This window comes from Natrix helvetica (assembly GCF_964273705.1).
Source record: "Natrix helvetica genome assembly, chromosome: Z".
NCBI classification, from domain to species: Eukaryota; Metazoa; Chordata; class Lepidosauria; order Squamata; family Natricidae; genus Natrix; species Natrix helvetica.
In genome coordinates, this window is record NC_138554.1 from 128,070,965 (window position 1) to 128,092,859 (window position 21,895).

The 21,895-nt window shown below is 40.7% G+C and overlaps 1 protein-coding gene across 4 annotated transcripts in view; it reads left to right on the plus strand.

Annotated features, from left to right (window-relative positions):
- The window catches only part of ADARB2 (adenosine deaminase RNA specific B2 (inactive)), a 530,434-nt gene that overhangs the window by 452,250 nt on the left and 56,289 nt on the right, over positions 1–21,895 (plus strand). For all 4 annotated transcript variants that reach the window (XR_014173611.1, XR_014173612.1, XM_081933431.1 and 1 more), the window contains exons 5-6: positions 1,052–1,166; positions 17,837–18,005. Coding sequence is in view for 2 of the 4 variants with exons in the window: in XM_081933431.1 (XP_081789557.1) it covers positions 1,052–1,166; positions 17,837–18,005 (284 nt within the window). In the remaining 2 variants the exon portion in view is untranslated. The remainder of the gene's footprint in view (positions 1–1,051; positions 1,167–17,836; positions 18,006–21,895) is intronic.

Consider the following 21,895-nt stretch of genomic DNA (forward strand, 5'->3'; position numbering starts at 1 on the left):
TTCTGATGAAAAAGAGGCAATAACCATGGCTAGATAAATATTATTTATTTATTATTTACAAATAATAAATTTATTTATTATTTGTTTGTTTGTTTGCTCAACTTCTAGGGCCACCCATCTCAGTCAATGATTCTTTAGTTAGCTGTATTCTGTTACTGAGGAAATAGCTTACATGCCATGAGTAACATACAATGTGTATAACATTGGGCTCAAGGTTGATTCAACCTTCCATCTTTCCGAGGTAGGTAAAATAAGGACTAAATTGTTCGGGGCAATAGGCTGACTCTGTAAACCGCTTAGAGAGGGTTGGAAAGCACTGTCATTTGGTATATAAGTTTAAGTGCTATTCAGTGGTGAGTTGCAGGCAGTATGCCCAGGTACGCACATACTGGTGCCTGCCGGAAGCAGCAGCCACCGAACCGGAACGGTGGTTTGGAGGGCCCGCCTGCCCGTCCTTGTTTCTTACCCGTATTTGAAGGAAACAGGCCATCTGCGCACACACACACAGAGTACGGCACCTGCGCGATGCTCCACCGAGTAGCTGGAGCATCGCAAGCAATGGGTGCGCATGCACATGCATTCCCGGCTCCCGTTGCAGTGTACTGGTTGGAATGGGAGCCGAAATCCACCACTGGTGCTATTGCTATCTAAAGGAGTGAAAACAAACTCAAACCAGCGCTGAATGACAACAAATCATGGTCAGAATGCAAGTGAAATGAAAAAAACGGAATCGGCTGACAATGATTTGATAGGCAATCACAGTCTGAAAAGCATTAGTAGGGTCAAGGAAAGACTGGTAATCATGCAATACGGCTTAGCAGCCATGTTCCAAAGTCTGTGTCTTCTATTTCAGGCCAGTTGGAAGGTATTTCAGTTGGAAGGTATTTCCTATTTGCAGGCCATGTGAATGCAAAGCCATGAACTGCAGAGTTGGCGATTCTTTGTATTTAGTGGCACAAGCTGTTATGAGTAAAATAGAAAACTCGAAGATGCAATCCGCTACTTTGGTCATGCCAAGTTAATAGAACAGTTTCTGGTTATGTCTTTCCAGGAGTTTGCTGATTCCGTGTACCAAATAATTACAGAGAAATTTCAGGAAGTGACGGATAACTTTGCTGCCCTCCATGCATGTCACAGATCCCTTGCAGGAATTGTAATGACTAGAGGTAAGCGTCCAACTTTCTTGCTTTTTGCTTAGCCTATAGTTTTATTTATTCTAAGAAAAGCCTGTCCATTGATTCCCCTTGTTACTTAAATATAGATAATATCTGTATGTGCCCCAGTCTACCTGCACTTAGTAATTAAAAGTGTGTGCGATTCTGAAATGTAGCTACAATATTAAGTTCACCTGCCTGAATCCTCAATAAGGTAGGAAGTTTTTAAGTTGAACTCTCCCACGCTGCTTTGAGCTTCGCGTAATGCAAGCAGGAAAGTGAGATAATATGGTTTAAATAAGCATATAAATAAAGCATATAAGCACTTCATCCTTTTTACAATGTTATGGTGAAGATAAAGTCCCATTTCAGAGGAATGATGGGATGCAAATGTCTTCCTTTTCCAGTCACTAAAGCAGCCACATCTTGTGCAGAACTTGTGCACATCTGCTTCAAAAGCTGTTCCAGTTTGCCTGTTCATGTGCATATAATCCCACCTGTGGAACTGCTTGCTAATAAAGCAAAGGAGCTGTACATACAAACGTGGAAACTGGGAGGATAGTTTTCAAAACAGCCATACAGATCCTGCAAAAGCTGTATATAAAAGCTGTTCTAATGATTGAAAGAAGACTTTCCTGCATGCTAATATGTTCTGTTCTTTTTTAAACCAAATAACCCAAAACAATTTTCCTCGGTGCATAAATTAGTCAGGGTGTCAGATGCAAAGAATCAGGATTATTTGTAAAGTTGCAACATGGAAGTGTTTAACTGAAAGTTCATAAAATAGGAAGTTTCTCCCTGACACCTGCCCTAAATCAGGGGCAGGATCCTACCGGTTTAACAACCGGTTTACTGAGCCCACGCACAGTTTAGAGATGACTTACCTTCCCGATTACTGCTTGGGAAGGAAAATAGCTGAGGTGCAGTAATCCACTCTACCACACAACTCAGCTGAGAAGATAAAGGTACTGTATTTTTCAGAATATAAGACGGACCTTTTCCCCCCAAAAAAGAGGGTGAAAATCTGTGTGCATCTTATACACTGAATACAGCATTTTTGGCCTCCTGAAACCCCACCCCCTTTGCAAAAATGGACACGCAGAGCTGTAATTTAACAACCGGTTCCCAGCCCTAATGATTTCTTCCAACAACCAGTTCAACAAACTGCTCAGAAAGTTAACAACCTGAAGTTCTCCTGAAGTGGTGCGAACTGGCTGAATCCCACTACTGATGCAGAGGGTTTGGGAGGCCTACAAAGTGCTCCGGGGGCTGGGAAGGGCAAAAACGAGTGAAAAATGGGCCAGTTTTTGCCTCCACCCCACCCCCAGGAACACTCTGCAAGCCTCCCAAAGCCTAGGCATGCCCTGCTTTTTGCAAAAAAAAAAACGGTCCATTTTTGTGGAAAATGGGCAGGTTTTTGCTTATTTTTGCCCCCCCCCCCCCCCCAGCCCTCTAGAGCACTTTGCAGGCCTCTCAAGCTCTGTGCATGCCCTGTTTTTCGCAGAAAACTTTTTTTTAATTTACCTCTTCAAAATCTTGATGCTTCTTATACTCCGAAAAATACGATAGGTAAAGCACAAGGGCGGGCGGGCAGGCCCACTTGCTAGTGGGAGTGAACCGGTTTGCTTCCAGCTGATCTTCAGAGCTATCAGTTCGCCCAAAGTGGTCCGAACCTGTAAAATCCCACCCCTGCCCTAAATCATGATCCTTGTAATTTCAACCCATTAATTCCAGTCCTACACTCTGGGGCAATAGAGAACAAATCCATACCACCCTCTTTCCAAATCCTTTAATTCTTAGGTGTCTATGTGTACAGGCAGTTCTCGGCTTACAGTTCGTTTAGTGACCGTTTGAAGTTACAACGGACCTGAAAAAAGTGACTTATAATTGTTTTTCACTCTTACAACCATTGCAGCAACCCTATGGTAACTGTCCTTGGTAACTGCTAATTGTCTCATATTTATGATGATTGCAGTGTCCCAGGGTCATGTAATCACCTTTTGCAACCTTCTGATGATCAAAGTTAATGAGGAAGCAGCGTTTATTTAACAATCTTGTTACCATTTTAACAACTGCAGTGATTCACTTAACAATTGTGGCAGGAAAGGTCATAAAATGAGGCAAATTCACTTTTTGCTTAGCAACAGAATTTTGGACCTCAATCATGGTTTTAAGTCAAGGACTACCTGTTCTGACCTAAGCTTCCCCAGCAGCATGAAGCTGAGTCCTCGTCCCAATAAACCCCTTTTATTTAATTTACAGTGAATTCCTCTCCAGTATAGACTTTCCTCTCCCACAGTCTTTCAAGATAGTTCACAATTACTGACCTTTATCAGGCTTGGAGAGTGGCCAGGCCGATATCTTTGGCAAGAATGCAGGAATGAACTAATTGTCTCCTGCAAACACCCCCTCCCCTTTCACTCCTCTTTTATTCCCTATGGGAGAGGCCCCTCACCATACACTTGTGGCCTTACTCCCAAGTCGAACCTTGTTCCTTTGCTGTTCCCTTCATCTGGCAACTCTGTGCATGCGCACACTGGGAACAGGCTCCAGCTGTTCTTCTGCCCCACTGCTTCTGACTCTGAAGGCCCTGGACCCATCTCTGCCTCTGGCACTCATCAGTCTTCCCCAGACTCCAGGACTGGCCCATGTTCCTCCCCAACTTCCTCACTGTCCAAATCTGCTGCCAGCTCTGCTCGCCACTGGCAGGCCACAACACTGCCTGTATTCACATTCACACATCCATAGACATTGTTTTATCTAACTCTTAACCAAACTGTTATTCCTATAATTATTTCATTTACACATTCTGCTAGGGAAACATTGCCTCATACCAATTATGTTTGAGTACAGAAAGTTGCTAGTAAGAATAATTGATCTTTCCTTATATGTGTTTTATTGAATACTACATCAGTAGGGATATTACCTTAACATCTATTCTAGCTGCATACCGAAATATATTCATTAACATAGTAGGTAACAAAGGCTATCATTGGGATTGTGCTACAGCATAGCACTTTGGAGTACCTGCAAAGCATTAAGAAGAGTAGACATCGATGGAAGATAGAAGCTTCACCTGTTTTTATGTGCAGCAAACATTAACATTTTTGATCCCATCATTGTGATTGCCATCTTGATTTTTATTTAACCGTATCCTGCAGATATCCTTGATAGAACTATGAGTCTAATTTCCTATCTTTTATTATAGCTTTTCAACAGTTTAAGAAAGGCATTTTTCAATATGCCCCAGAATTGCATAGATGAAATGTAGGAGTATGATCTGATTCCAGCTGTTTTTTTCTCCCTTTCCTACATAAAGTTTGATTTCAGCTCCAACTGGAGTATAAAGGCTTGAATTAGTGTATTAAATGTAGACGGTAATCTCATATGCATATGTTTAGAGTTTGACAGACAATTTTTCAGAGAAAGCAGGAGGTATCCAATGCATATTCAGAAGTGCTTGCTAAATTATCTGGAACAAAATGGCATTATGCTGTAGTTTTAGGCTATACAATATGTTAACTGCTAGCAGCTCCAACTAGATCACTAGGCATAGTAAGCCAACGGCCTACTCCTCAACATGGTATTCCTTGGGTACTTGAGAGTTCAGCTGAAGAATGCTGTGAAAATTTGCTGAGTTATCTTGAGCCACATCTTGGTTTAGGAAAAGCCAGTTCTAAATGACCATTCCAGGACAGGAAATAACAGAATAGAGATCCTCCACGATACATCTAGACAAATACTGTTGTCCTTGCTGAAGAAGGCTCTTCTAGGAGAAATGACAGGTCAACTTTCTGCTGCTACAATATATCAGCACAGAAAAAAGGCAGGAAAAAATCCCCACTAGAAGGGAAGTCCCCTATCTGGCTTTTTGATCAAATTTCACCTGTAAATTCACCTGGTTTATAGGAAAAGCAGTACTGTTAGCGACTGGATGGTGAAGTGTGTTCAGTTATAGGAGAGAGCACACCTTATGTTGGACTCTCTTATAATTGAATGCTAATGAATAGTCTGGTTCATCCTAGTAAATGTACAGCCAAAATACAGTAGCTTAATATGTCTCATCAGAGAGTTATTCATCCATCCATCCATTTGTTCATTCATTCATTCATTCATTCATTCATTCATTCATTCATTCATTCATTCATTCATTGGCTTATTCCAGCAGGAACTGAAGAGACACTCAGTGGTTCATGCAACAAAGCTGTAGGCTTCAGTGTGAAAGTCTACTTGATGGCAACTCATACCAGAAAATTATCTTGAACTTGTTAGAATAAACAGCAATTCTTCTGCACTGAACCTTGGCTGACTGAATTCTCTAATCTCATGATTCTTTGGGCCTGGATCTAACTTTGAGACTTTGAGTAGGCCTTTGATTAATTTGACTTGGGCTCTTGATTGACTTGCTGGTTATACATTGATGTGCCTCCTTAATTGCAAGTACCTTTTTGTGATTCTAGGTGGTTTATTTAAAAAAAAACCATGAAATTGTATAAAACCCATAGCTAAACAAGTCTGTGGTTGATTCTTCCATTTGCCAAGCTTGATCTGGAATAGGATAGTTACAATAATATTTGCAATCTTTGGAACCGTTTTATTATATCCTTACATTTCAAGGTAGGAGATCCATAAGTATATCCCCGAAGGATAGCCTGAACCAGAAGTGTATTTAAAGTGCATGTCTGCATACAGGAAAGAGGGATTGATTCTCCATCCATGGATCATTCACCATTCCAGAAATTCTCATGTGGATTGTATTGGGAAATAGGCAGGTAGGACTTGATAAAGTGTGAGAGAGAGAAAAGAAAGGAAAGGAAAAAAAGGGAGCATGATGCAATGTTTTGGTTTCATCATATCAGATCAAGTTAGTTATGAGCCCAATTTATGCATATTTCTTGTCAGTTTAGAATTCAATTATTAGAAAAAAATAAATTTTAAAAACAGAATGCTGGAATTTGTAATATCACCTTTCCTCTTAATTGGCAATTACTGGACAGAATAAAGAAGATCAATCATTCATTATGAGGCCCATCTTATTATTTACAAATAATAAGAGTAAAAATACTTCCATGCTTAGTTTGGATAAAAGATGGCAGATTTTAAATACTGTTTTTCCTGTTTAAGGGTGATGCATCTGGGCAGTTAACAATGCATAGAAATGTTTTCTGTCTTATTTCTTTCCAAATGCACAATGTAAAAAATTTAGTCATCTTCAGAGGAGAAAGCAAGGATGCCTACACAAGAGTGATATACCCTGATTTCTTTTCTCTGCATCAGAGTTCATTTTTCTCTTGCAGGCTCTCACTTTCTTTTCTTTTTTTTATGAACCTGACAATCACTTTGATCTTAAAAGCAAGCAGGGATGCCTTTTCTATTATCTTATATGAAATAAAGATGAAGTGGACGAAAGGGGCTCTAAACAGCAATTTCATGCTGTGATAAAAGTTGGAAAATTAGAGTCCATATTGCTTGAAATGGATCTTAATCATCACTAAGTGGGGTAGCTGGAGAAAAGTAAGAGTTGACAATCTGTCTCCATGGATCCTTCTAGTGGTTTTAAGATTTAGAATGCATGACACCTAAAAGGAATAAGGAATATTAATGGGCAATCTACTTCTGGCCCTTTGTGGGAAGCTGGTAAAATATGTTTGCAGAAAGATGCAATAGTTTTTCAGTTTAAGGATCCAACCAAGATGCCTTTCGAATAAAATCAATCACACAGGTAGACTTCTTTCACTAGATGGTGTGAGAGAAGGCAGGGTAGCCAACTTTCAAGGATCCTTTAATTTGTATTCTTATACTGAGCTGACAGTGTGGGGCTCATGGCAAAAATGAGCCCTTCCAGTTTGATAATTCTTTGAACCATCTTTGAAATCAGTAAAATCAAACATCTTTGTGCAAAACTCTTGGGAGTTATTTCCATATGTTACAGCCACAAATCTTTGCAGGTAATCCTCAACCTACAACAGTTCATTTAGTGGACGCTCAAAGTTACAACAGCACTGAAAAAAATATGAATTACGACTATTGTTCACACTTATCACCGTTGCAGCATCCCCATAGTCACGTGATCAAAATCCAGATGCTTGACCACCGACTCATATTTATGAAGTTTTCAGGGTCCCCACAGTCATGTGATCCCCATTTGAGATCTTCTGACAAGCAAAGTGAGTGGGGAACCCAGATTCACTTAACCATGTTGCTATCTTAGCAATTGCAGTGATTCGCTTAATCACTATGGCAAACAAGATTGTAAAATGGGACAAAACTCACTTAACAACTTAGTTAACAGATATTTTGAGCTCAATTGTGATCATAAATCAAGGACTACCTGTATTTGTCTATGCTTGGAAATATAGCTATAAGCTTCAGATCATCTTGTATACCAGGAGAAAAATAGAAGTGTTCACCTGTCAACTATGCTGCATAGCTAAATTATTGTCTTATCTTTATATCTCTCCAAGTAGTGGAATAAAAGAGAAAATAGAGTAATTGGATCAAACCTATAAACAAAATTTAGGTGAGTTTACCTATAACAATGGTGGCTCAGTGGCTAAGACCCTGAGCTTGTCGATCAGAAAGGTTGGCAGTCCGTGGTTTGAATCCCTAGTACTGCATAATGGAGTGAGCTCCCATTACTTGTCCCAGCTTCTGCCAATCTAGCAGTTTGAAAGCACATAAAAATGCAAGCAGAAAACATAGGAACCACCTTTGATGGGAAGGTAACAGCATTCTGTGCACCTTCGGCATTTAGTCGTGCCAGTCACCTGACCATGAGACGTCTTCGGACAGTGCTGGATCTTCGGCTTTGAAACGGAGATGAGCACCACCCCCTAGAGTCAGGAACAAGTAGCACAAATGTGAATTTTTAAGTAAAATTCAAGATAGATAGAAACGTTAATCTACACTAGACCCATAAATTAGTCTAAGGAAGCCTTTTGAGGATAGTTATCTTATACAGTGTCCATAGTATAATAAATATAACCTTCTTACCTATAAGAAGACAGCTCAATTAAAAACAAAAATAAAGTGTACCTGGAATTGTTTTAAAGAGCATGTGTGAATTTCTTGTGGTCTATCTTTGCAGGACAGTATGATTGGCTTGTCTGAACTTACAGAAAGATTTTAATAAAGGAAGTTCTTCGTAACATTGCCCCATAAGTGTACTGAACCCAAATTGTTCAGATCAGTTGACATCTAGGGGGCTGCAAATATGGAACCTGTCCAGACTAGTATTTGTTTATTTATTTTTGGCCCATAATACATTGAACAAGGAAGAAGTAGGCTCTTGGAAACATTTTTCTCCCTTATTCACAGCAGGAAGTAAGCATAACGAACCATGGAAATTAGAACAAGAAAGGAATGCTAAGTCATCACATTTATGTATCTGTCAGTGCCCAATTACTCCCTATAGTGCATTCTAGAGTGCCTTTCTTTTCTGCATCAAAATTATATCATGTAGGTTTCAGCACTTCCTCTGAGGGATCTATTCATTCTAAATTTCTTTAGTTGTTAATAATGATTCTATTTTTGCTTCTCTATTTTTCTGCCTATGATCTTTATTGAAGCATTCTTCACCTCATCATTCATATTGTCCTAACTTCTGATTTTCATTCTTCCTCTTGTTTTTTACCTCTCAGAATCAGACAGAGTGTTCTACTGTTCTTGAATAATACGTATATGTATTTCCCATTATTTCAAGCTTTCCTCTTTTTAATCTCTTTTTCACTTGAAAATGTTTAATTAGCTCTATTGCCATTCTGATTTTATACCTGGTCTGTCCACTCTGATCATGTTGGAGTCGCATGATTCTCATAATTGGAGAGAACCAAAGCATAGGTAAAGGTAAAGGTTCCCCTTGCACATATGTGCTAGTCATTCCTGACTCTAGGGGGCGGTGCTCATCTCCGTTTCTACGCTGAAGAGCCAGCACTGTCCCAAGACGTCTCTGTGGTCATGTGGCCCGCATGACACTGAAGGCTCACAGAACACTGTTACTTTCCCACCAAAGGTGGTTCTTATTTTTCTACTTGCATTTTTACATGCTTTTGAACTGCTAGGTTGGAAGAAGCTGGGATAAGTAATGGGAGCTCACTTCATTACATGGCACTAGGGATTTGAACTGCTGAATTGCCAACCTTTCTGATCAACAAGCTCAGTGTCTTAGCCACTGAGGCACCGCATCCCTCGAACCAAAGCATACACAGTGAAATGAATGGAAAAGCCAATTCCAGAATTCCCTCTGACGTGAACGAGATGACAGAAAGTCTGAATTTGCCCATTCTTCTGTTTATGACACCGGCTCCTTATTTCTCTTTAAACATCCTGAGACTTTATTTGTTTATTATTTAATATTTTTATTAGTACATTTATTTGCCACCCATTTAAACTTTGAAATGACTCTGGGTGGCTTACAGCATTAAAAGCAATGAAACCATAAAAGGCAAATATGCAATACAGCAAGCCACTTCTGCTGGCTGCTGGCTGCCAGAAGTTCAACAGTTCGATTCTCACTGGATCAAGGCTGACTCAGCCTTCCATCTATCCAAGGTTAGTAAAATAAGGCCCAGATTGTTGGAGGCAACATGCTGACTCTGTAAACCACTTAGAGAGGGCTGTAAAGCACTATGAAGTGGTTTATAAGTCTATTGCTATTACAATACAAGTGAAGTTGCAGTTAAGAGATGGAGAAGAAGGGAGCAGCATTTGTGGTGGGAAGTAGGTGGGATTTTCTCCTAATTCAACCAGCTCCAATGTGATGCTGTCCTGTTGGTCCAATGCTATCTGGCAGAACCAGGTCTTCAGGCCTTACAGAAGACCAGAAGGATGAGAGCCAATCTCACCTAAGGGATAAGATGTTCCAAAAAAGATGTTCCATGGCAGAGAATGCTCTTCTCCTGGACCCCGCCAGCTGAAATTGCCTAATGAGGCCTCCAAAATGTTCCCTCTGCTGGCACAGCTAGGTAGGCCAGTCCAATTGGGGTGAGATGGTTTCCCCAAGTAACCTGAACCCATGCCACACAGGGCTTTACAAGTAATAACCAAAGTCTTGAATTGCACAAGGAAGCAGCCAGTGGAATTCTCAAAACAGAGGTGTAGCATGGGCCATTTGAGGGGACCTAAGTATTGCCTTCCCTGCACCAGTTGTAATCTCTGAGTGACCTTCAAAGGTAGCCCCATATAAAATAACACTACAACAGAGTTGTAAGAAAGCAGGTCTTCTAGTCCAACCCCCTGCCTGGGCAGGAAACCCTACATCACCCCAGACAAATGGTTATCCAATCTCTTCTTTAAAACTTCCAGTGTTGGAGCATTCACAACTTCTGGAGGCAACTTCTGTTCCACTGATTAACTGTTCTAACTGTCAGGAATTTTCTCCTTAGTTCTAAGTTGCTTCTCTCCTTGATTAATTTCCACCCATTGCTTCTTGTCCTGCCCTCAGGTGCAGGACAAGAAGATTGTCCTGCACCTGGGACAATTGAAGGTTTGGAGAATAGCTTGACTCCCTCTTCTTTGGGGCAGCCCCTGAGATATTGGAACAATGCTATCATGTCTCCCCTAGTCCTTCTTTCTATTAAACTAGACATACCCAGTTCCTGCAGCAGTTCTTCATATGTTTTAGCCTCCAGTCCCCTAATCATCTTTCTTGCTCTTATCTGCACTCTTTCTAGAGTCTCCACATCTTTTCTACATTGTGGCAACCAAAACTGAATGCAGTAGGCCAAACGTGAGATGACCAGAGCTTAGGTGACTGAGTACAGGAGCTTTCAATCCAGGAAAGGTCACAACTGATGATCAACATGAAGTTGTGCAAAGGGTTTTCTAGCTACAATTGCCACTTGCTTTTTGAGCAAGAGTCATGAGTCCAGGAGAAAACCCAAGTTGTAGACTGAATCTGTCTGAGGCAATCCCATCCAGAACCAGTGTTAAAGTCCTGGATCTCAAAGCTTCATCCATCCAAAGCTAGTCAGTCTTGCCAGGATTCAGCTGAAGCCTATTGTCTCCCACCCTGACCTCCCCATCGTCCGGATACCGCAAAAGGACAGCAATAGCATCATTTGGATCACCAGGGACTTTATTAAAGTTTCACGGTTCTATTTTCGTTAATAACTGCCTTATTCATATAGTTTTGTCAAGAAAATCAAGCAAATGATAGCTACTTCCTTTACTGGTCCTCCTGTTTTCTCAAATACTTTTTTTTTCTCAATAGGGAAAAAGAGGAAAAGCTGCATAGTATGTTTTAGTGATTATTAACATCCCCCTTGAAACATATCAGATGTGAATAATCACTATTTTTCCACTATATTTTATACTAGCTTGGAAATGTATCAGAATTGTAGTGGCGGCCTTTAATGGACTTTAGATGTCTTCCAGTCCAGCCCCCTTCTCTATACTACTTCAGACAAATGGTTGTCCAGTCTGTTTTCGAAAGCTTCCAATGATGGAGCACCCATAATTTCTGAAGGCAAAGGTATTCCTTTGGTCAATGCTCTAGCCATGAGGAAATTTCTCCTTAGTTCTAGGTTGCTTCTCTCCTTGGTTAGTTTCCAACTGTTTCTTGCCTTGCCTTTTAGTGCTTTGGAAAATAGTTTGACTCCTTCGACTTTGCAGGAGCCCCTCAAACATTAGATCAGCGAATGTTCTAATCACACCTAAATGAGATACAGCCCCACAAACTTTCTATGATTCTCATCACTCCTTAAAAAAAATTAGGGAATTGCTTCTCAGTACTAAGAGCTTCAAAGTATTGTTTTTCTTTCCCTTTCTAAAAGTGGGCTCTGTTTTCTCTCTTTGCATTGTCTGCCACATTCTTCCAGATCAGCAGTTTTGATGCTGATATACCCTGTTTCTCCAAAAATAAGACCTCCCCGGATAATAAGCCCAATCGGGCTTTTGAGCACATGTGCTAAAATAAGCCCTCCCAAATATATTTAAATGCCTGTGCAGCCGGTTCCTGCCATTTCCTGGGGAGGGGGGAACATGCCCCATATGCCCCACATGTACATACCATCCACGCAAAACAGCCTCACAGAGCTACCATACCCCTTCTTTTAGTGACGGACGCAAAAAGAGGGGCAGGTCCAAAGACGCTAAGGATGGCAAGAGTGTGCCAGAAACAGAGACAGAACTTCTGACCCTCTCTGGGTCAGCTGATCTATGGGCCACAGGACACAGGCCATGGGCCGAGGTTAAGGGGCCTCCTGCACCTCAAAAATAATAAGACCCTGCTGAAAATAAGGCCAGGCACTTATTTCGGGAGTGAAAAGAAAATAAGACCCTGTTTTATTTTCGGGGAAACATGGTACTATGGATGGGGGTTTCAAACTGCCTGATCAGACACTCAAAGTATTCTAGGTTAAACCACTTGTTTATTTGGAAAGGATAGTCTAGTTACTTTAATAAAAAATGTAGTTACTCCCAGTCTACTTTGATACAGAGCAAGGGTTAAAAAAAAACAGTAGCAGGATTTACTGGATTTTCACAACTCAAGCTGGGAATCTCTTGGATCAAATTCTGGCTTGCCTTAGACATGGCAGCAGCGGATTTATCTCAAAGGCTTCGTAAATGTTTTTTTCTGCGTTCCATATAAAAAGGCAGTTCTTTCTTATACTCCGAATAGAAGCTATTCTAGTGCATTGATGGAGATACATTTTAAAAAGTACATAATATTCAGAGTTGTCACTTATTGCAAAGAGGAATACTTCATTAAATAGTTTCTTCACTTTTTCATTTGATTCATTTCCTACTCTCATAGGAAGTCGGATGAATCCCATCCCATAGAAATGGATTGTGCAAAGCCTTTTCTTTTCCCTAATAAAAAGACAGTAGATAACACTCTATAGCAGGTTTTTGTGATGCTTGATTAAAGCAGTATTTAAGTCCCAATGAGTAAATCAATCAATCAATCAATCTATCATTAGTTGGAGACCCCAGAAAATGCATATTTTCCCTTTGTGTGTTTATTACAGTTTGATGCCATTCTTCCCATGAGCTGATCTCTAAAAGAGGACATTTTGACTGAGTGATGATGATTCACTCAGTGCAATTGCCAGATATGGAGATAATCAATACGTAGAGAGCCCACAATATATAGCGAATGTTCCGCCTTAATGTCCCAGGCTCTTCAATGCTTGATTTCCTAGCACCAGGGGTGCAATGGCTCACCTGTTAAAAGTTGCTAAGCTTGTCAGCTGGAAAGCTGACAGCTCAGGTTTGAGACCTGAGCTCCCTGCAATGGGGTGAGCTCCCATTACTTGGCTCAGCTCCTGACCATCCAGCAGTTTGAAAGTACACAAATGTAAGTAGATAAGTAGGTACCATTTGGTGGGAAGATAACAGCATTTTGTGTGTTTTAGCCATGCTGGCCACATGACCACGGAAATTGTCTCCAGACAATGCTAGCTCCCTCAGTTCAGAAAGGATATAACCATAGAGTTGGACACAAGTGACAGGGAAACTTTTACATTTACATTTCCTAACAGAAAAATAAATGAAGATGGTTAAAATTAGAGAGTGGTACGCAAGCTTTACATCTTTTGAACACGTGTAGGACAGAATTTGCATCGCAATGCTTTGTTCACCATCTTGCCAATTTGGACACACACGAGCACACACACACACACACACACACACACACACACACACAAAACCACTAAGGGATACAATATGACATGTGCATACATACATGTGTGGTATTGTAGTAGTGGCAACAATGGCCATACATAAACTCAGTTTCACAGATCTCTTCATTAGGTGGAACAGCAGAAGAGCTGACAGTTGTAGATCAAGCGAGAAAGCAAATTAGGTTACACGGGAATGCTAAAAAATTTGCCAAGCTGATAACGGTCTATTTGCATGGTTGAAGACATTTGCATTGCTGATAGTCTATTTGCAAAGCTGGTTACAAGTATCTGAAAACATTTTGCAATTTACTCAAGTATTCACTGGAGGGTTACAGACAGTTGGGTTTACTGGGAATAAATGGTAACAAAAAAGGAAACGTTAACCCTTGAATGGCAATTCAGCCTCTTGAAGGTACGGGATTGCAAAGAAATCAGTCATAATTAAAAGGAAGATACATTCTGGAAAAGCCCACTTTGATCATTCTTCCTACCTAGTGGGGATTATAATTGCCATCGTATCCTAAAAGTCAAAAGCATAATGCAAGGCTAATAACTGATCGATAGAATATATTCTTTGCCTGCACATTATGTTCAGTAAATCCTTTTCAGGAATCTCTACCTAATAAATACCTTGGGGGCAGATGTTGTTTCCAAATGCACACTTAAGTCACTAACTTTCTAAAGCAGGGGTGTCAAACTCAAAGCCGGGGGAACAGATCTGGCCCATGGGGTGCTTAGATCTGACCTGCCGGGCCACCTTGGAAACATCGAAGGACTGGCCTGCGGTACATCTGACAGAGAAAACGGAGCTCGGGAGGGCTGCAGGACACCTTCCCAAGCTGTTTTTACTGGCAGAGGGTTGCAGGAGGCCATCACAGCCAAAAAATGGAGTGCTTGGGCCATCAAAGGTGCCCCTGACACCAGTTACATTGAGCTGGCCATGCCCACCCTGGCCATTCCCTCTCTGCCCCCCCACCCCACCCCCGAGGTCAAACACAACCCTGTGGCCCTCCTTGAAATCAAATTTGACACCCGTGTTCTAGAGGAACCTAAGAAAATAACCATCTTCTTATATGTCTACATTACCTTCTGTGTTTCCCTCTGTTCTTCCTGCACCATTGTCATATTTCAATATTTCCATAAAAATAATACAATTCTTAGCCTGCTGCTCCTAGTTTTTCCCAAACATATTTGGGGAAAAATAGGCTTGGTCGTTTGCAGGTGATGCTACTCATGTCTTCACAGACAATGTCCGAGTTTTTTTGTCCCATCTCAGTTTTTTCTCTTTCATTCTCTTGTGATCTGATTAGAAATTTTTCTAAGAATTCAATCCAATATTAAAAGCCCATTTCAGTTTTAAATTCACTGCCTAGTTGTTTCTTTACGTCCACCTCCCATCCACTCTCATCATCCCTTGTTTCATAAAAAGTCCCTTCGGGGAGAGGGGGCAGTCTATAAATCTAATAAAACTTAAACTTAAAAATGGCTACAGAAGACATAGTCAAAACTCTTTTCCAATTTGATAAGGCAGGCATCAAGGCTGTAACAAGGATAAAATATGGTTTCCAAGGCTAATTACCATTATTTTTGGGAAAGTGAGTCTTTTAATAAGCAAACATTGTGTTGAAGCAAGATAAAAATAGAAACCGTGTATATGAGTGCAAGCACATATAGTATTAAAGCAGCATGTCTCCTGAGATTAATTCTTTTTAATAGTTATTTAATTACTTGGGTTTTACTTAGGTTATAGCATCCTTCACCTAGTTTACAAGAATAAAACAAAGCAATTGTTTGCTGAAGGAGATTTTGAGCAAATTACTTCCAACCATTTATAGCTTAATACTTGAGGGCATCTAAACATACTATGCTTTTTTCTAACCACAACTTTGTGAAATGTTTAAATATAAAGCTCCTGCCTATGTATGAGACAACTGCTGAAGTGATGTGTATCTCAAATTTTATTCTCACAAAAACGACTCAGTGAAGTAGCTTGATCTAAGGCAACGGTTTATTCCCTAGCTATGACTTTGAACCGTGGCCTCTTAGTCCTACTTCACCCGATGAGATCTTAAGAAGAGCCTGGAATTTGGGAATGCCCAGAGCTCTCAAGTAGAGTAGATACCTCATCTCTCAGCTGCAGGGGTAGGATTCAGCCAGTTTGGACCGGTTCAGATGAACCGGATACTAATTTTACATCTGGTTTGCCGAACCGGTAGTTGATAAGATTGGCTGGCACCGCCCACCCCTCCTCTCCCAAGAATCTCCACACAACCTGTTCATAATGCCAGGTGAGTGCAGGGCCTGTGCAGAGCCTGGGGCGGGCCTCTTCCTGACCTCCAGAGGGCCTCCAGAGCCCAGGAGATGCCATTTTCTCCCTCCCAGACACTTGAAGAAAGCCTCTGGAGCCTGGGGAGGGTGAAAAATGGCCCTCCCAGAAGTTTCAGAAGTCCAGAAATGGACCCATTTCTGGACTCTAAAGGGCCTGCGGAGCCCAGGGGAGGACGTTTTCGCCCTCCCAGAGGCTTAAGGAAAGCCTTCGGAGCCTGGGGAGGATAAAAAAACACACACACACACACCATTGTGATACAGGCAGCTGAGTAGACCATGCCCCCCCCCATGGCCATGCTTCCCAACAACCAGGCAGAGAACTGGTTGCTAAAAAAAATTCAATCCCACCCCTGCTCAGCTGGATTATTGCAATATGCTCTACATGAAGCACCCTTGAAGAGTTATTTGGAAGCTACAACTGGTGCAGAATATATCTGGAGTGCACTGTCCCAAAAGAGAGATGTGACTATGGAGGAAACACAGCTTCTCATATCTCCCTGGACTGGCAAATTCCACTTGCAGTGGACATTTTCAAGGCTATCTGGGTCTTCACTGGGTGGGTTCCTGCCAGTTCTAACCTCTTTTATAGAAGAAGGTTCCACAAATCTACAGTGCCATTTAGAACTGGTTCCAGCTCCCTCCCCCCGCCCGTCTGCACATCATCAAGATGAAGAGCGAGAAGAGGGATTCTGGGAGTTAAAGCTGTCAGGTTTGAACACCCCTGGGGTTTTTTTTCTAAAGGGTTAGGGGTGCAAGGGTCTTGTAACTTGACAGCTTTAAGACTTGCACACTTCAATACCAGAGTTCCTGAGCCAACGTGACTGAAGGAGGAATTTTGGGAGTTGACGTCCACAAGTCTTAAAGCTGTCAAGTTTGAACACCCCTGGGGATTTTTTTTCTAAAGGGTTAGGGGTGCAAGGGTCTTGTAACTTGACAACTTTAAGACTTGCGTGCTTCAAATGCCAGAATTTCTGAGCCAACATTTTGGTTGCTAAGCAAGAGCGTTGTTAAGTGAGTTTGACCACAGTTTACAAGTTGGCCATGCCCATCCGGACACATGGCTGGCAAGCCACTCCCTCTCGGTCACAAGGCTGGCAAGCCACTCCCTCTCGGTCACATGGCTGGCAAGCCACTCCCACAAAGCAGGCCACACCTACAGAAGAGGTTCTAAGAAATTTTGAAACCCACCACTGGTCTTCGGTCATATTGCAAAACAAGTGGCCACAGCCCTGATAACTGTTCCCATTTTATAAAGAAATGCACATTCAGTAGTTGAATAGAGATTTATGCATTAAAATATACATGATTCTTAAAGAAAAGACACTCTAAAACTCACTTTTTATTAGTCATTGCAATCCCAAGGAAATGAAAGCTCACACTATATAGGATGTATGTTTCTATCGTAAAAAAGGAACAGCAGTGATAACAACAAAATAAAGTTCCCTGGAAGGTTATTGTTCACCTGGGTTGCAGGAATGTCTTGTTATTTCCTTTTGGGATATATCATCTCTGGTTAATGATTTAAAAAGTAAACTTTCTGGTTGACTTGGATACGGGAATTTGTGGTCCATATTAAAAGAGATCATACATATTTGCATGTGATGAAAACAATGATTGCTGTTTATCTCCAAGTAATCACCCATTTAGAACTCTCTCTGGTGCCACTGGAAAGCATGATCTCAAACCATTATGCACTTTTGATTGTGTGTGTGCTGGTTTTTTTCCTCATAGGTATGGACATTCAGCAGGCTCAGGTTATTGTGCTCTCTTCAGGCACCAAATGCCTAAACGGAGAATACCTAAATGATCAAGGACTTGTTGTGAACGATTGCCATGCAGAAATTGTGGCTAGGAGAGCTTTCATTCACTTCCTTTACTCACAGTTGGAGCTGCACTTGAGGTAAGTTTCATTTAGATAATTCTCAGGGGAATAGGGATTATCCAAGGAATCTAAAATGAATTTTAGAAAACAAAACTACATTTTGGAAAGAATATGTCTTCTTTCTGAAAAGTTGCAAAGGAATTATCAATCTAAACACAAACACACATCACAATCAAAATTGATAAAGTTGGGTCATGTTGCTTCATCCAGCATTCTCTGCATCCAGGCAAACCAATATGGGCTTGTGGGAAACCCATCACCATATCATGGCAATAACCTATTTCTGTGTGTTCTACAGCAACCGTACTTAAAAGCATACTGGAATATTTGTGAATATTAATCCAAATAATCTAGCTCCTGGGGGAAAAAATGTGGTTGCTAAGAGTCATCAACTTGATGGCACATAATCATAACTAGCAACCCTTGACAGGCACATATTATTTAAATCTTTTCTGCATTTAAAGATATCTAGATTCATTCCCACAACTGCTACATTTTGTAGTAGCAAGTTCTATGTCCATTGTTCTTCTTTCTTCTTCTGGTCATTATTTCCAGTTCTCTGATGCTTAAAAGAAATTAAAAAAAGAAAAGAAAACAGCAGCAAAGGCTTGCCAGTTAACCAAACAGTTGGCCTGCTTACAATATCAGTTGATATTCATAAAATAGCTTTGCTGGTCAGCAAGGTGAGACTTCACCCAAATGTTATTGTGTATGCAGGATGTTCAGAGGTGGGATTCAAATAATTTAACAACCAGTTCTCTGGCCTAATGATTTCTTCCAACAACCAGTTCACCTAACTGCTCAGAAAGTTAAGAACCAGTTCTCCTGAAGTGGTGTGAACTCGCTGATTCCCACCACTGAGTATGTCCCCAATGAGATTCAGCTAGTATTTGTGGGTGTACAACTTACAAGAATACCATGTAGGAAGAAGCCCAACCATTATCCCCTGAAGCATCCAACTTGAAGCTGCGTTTCAATTCTAGTAGTTGTAAAAGAACCAACATTAACTTTCTTGCCTCACTGTCTTCAATCCATGATGTAGATAAAATGGCTCTTGATTCATCAGTAAATATAAATAGGAGGATGGCATGAGAAATAACAGCATGAAATATATTTGATTCTTTAAGTGCTCTGATTTTGCAAGCTTGCCATTCGGCTGTAGCCTTGGGTAGCCAATAAAATATTGATCATTATAAATACTACAAGTTCAGAAACCAATTATTCTAGCCTGTCAAGTTTTGACAACCCATGAATTTGGGAACCTCAGGCAGGCAGCATAAGGGATTTCTTCAAGGCCCCAACCCACCACCATCATCCTTCTTGCATTTGTCTGGTAGTGGATTAATTTTAGCTTGATATTTAATTACATTGCATCATTGGATTCGTAGTAGCAATCTGTTAAATTCAGACAACAAAAACCATGGATTAAATTAGATGGAAATAAGAAAGTTCTAATGCAAATTTTTGAGTTGTCTTTTAACTCACCATCACTGATTCACTGTTTTGGAGTCTCCTCCCTTTTAATAAAGGAGGGAGAATCCTATGTAACTATGCAGAGCTATGTAATTACACAAGCTGCCTAAAATTCTTTTATGTTGACCTGTTTTTCTTCAGCAGTGATTAAATATTTATAATAAAGTCATGTTTCATGAAGCCTCTTGGTTGTATCTGATTAACGCACTCATCAAGATCTGATAAAAACAGGGAATAGCTGAGAATGAAAAACTAACTACCTTCTCATTATGGGCATTTTTTCCTTCACTCTGGCTGAGTCATATTGGGAAAGCTATTTACAATGAATTCACTTTCTTGTATTCAGCTTGTCATTAAGGCATAAAAGATCTCTCTACTGGCACATGAAACAGATAACAGTCCTTTGGGTTCAATAGTGCATAATAATACTCCCCTCTGTCTGTGAAAAATTCACAGCATAAGACAGTAATCAGAGCATTAATCTGGCCTAAATGTTTCTTGACTGTTAATGCCTTATTGCAACCCAGTCTACCCTAACCTTGTATCGTTCATGTTTTTGACTTAGATAGACTATCAGGAAGCAGAACATTAGAAGTTTTGTTCTCTTTTGAGATCATCAGACATTTGTGGCTAGATCTTTTTATGGAATTCATAGTCTCTAGTGGGAATTGTATTCATGGAGCATTACATTTTAGATGGGTATAACTTTAGGCCCTATCCAGGTCTTGGTGCGTAGCAGTGTGACAAGAAGGGAGGTATAAAATCTATCAAAATCACATAGAGTCTATCCTCCCTTAAAGTGTCAGAGAAAGAGAGAGAGGTGTTATATTATGTCATATCTCCAGGTATGCAGTTTTACGTTATTCAATGGAATATTTAATCAGACTTCCATCTTCCTTCTGTGGATGATGATTCTTGAAAACGTAGTCCCAGCCTGCTCTGACCTAGGCTTCCCCAAAAGCACGAAGCAGAGTCCTTTTATTAAATGATTGTGAATTCCTTTCATTCACACTCAGCAAGGCCTGGCAAACAGCCTTTCAAAGGAGAAATTATGACTACAGACCTTATCTATCTTGGAAAGCTGCCGTGTAAATATTTTCCAAATGAAGGAAAGACTGGGCACAAAGTCTCTGAGATTCACTGACAGATTTTCACACTCCTAAAATGAATCTAACGACCGAATGAATGGTTTCCTGCAAAAGCCCACTCCCCTTTCGCTCCTCTTTTATTTCCTATGGGAGGGACCAATCACCTTCCACCTGTGACTTTACCCCCAAGTCGACCCTGATTTCTGAGTTGTTCTTTTCTTCTGGCAGCTCTGCGTATGCGCACACTGGAAACAGGCTCTAGTTGCTCCTCTGTCTCGCTGCTGTCTAGTTCTGTAGGCACGTGATCACTGCCAGACAGCCTCAGCCCCATCTCTGCCTCCGACGCAGAGCCCTTGTCTGAGCCTTCCCAAGCCTCGAAGACTGGCCCATGCTCCTCCCCAACCTCCTCATTGTACGACTCTGCTGCCAGCTGGCAAGCTACAACACAACCTTTTTGCTAATTGAAACACCCATTTTATTTTTCTTCCTAATGAGGCCAGCAGAAAGCAACCTGTAGTAGTCCATTTATTGCTGAATCACAAATTTCTTTTTCTCAGATTGGGTGAAACTGCTGGAAACTGTAATTTGGCAACATTTGGAGAACCACATTTGCTTTTCCCCAAGATCAGTTTCAAGTTCATCAACAAGGACTTTCTAAAGCAGGGGTGTCAAACTCACGTTGTCACAGCGGCGTCCCATGACATATCACAAGCTTTTTCCTAAACTGGGTGTGGCCAGCACATGATGCATCCAGCCGTGGGCCACGAGTTTGACAGCCTTGGTCAAAAACTAGACATGACTTCAGTTATACAATTGGTTGTATTTTGTTTATTATGTAAATGGCAGAATCAAAGTTCAGATTAGGGAAATAATTTTCTTCATCTATACAGCCCTAAACATCTTTGAACAGTTGCTGATGACTGATGGAAGAAATTGCCTATTAGCATCAATAGAGGTAGCTCTTGAAATACAAAAGGTTTTCAGAATAGGAATTGGTTGGTTGATTTCTTTGTTTCTTTTTGGGAAGGTCATGACAGGAAAAAGAAAAAATAACTAAATTAGTTACGTTAATACAATTAATGCCATAGCTGGTATAGTTCTATTAAAGTGGGGGGGAGGCAATATGGAAAACTGAAATTTAAGTAGCATGGGCTTCTGGACTGATAAGAAAAGATGCAACATGATGTAATTGTATAAATGGCAAAGTTGCATCATGTATTATTATGGCATCATTACGTCTTCCCAAGATAACTATATCAAGTAGATAAATCCAAGCTCATGTGTCATTCAATAAAATATTGTTTAGTAACTTGCCTGTGAATGTGTGGATTAATTATATAGAAAAGC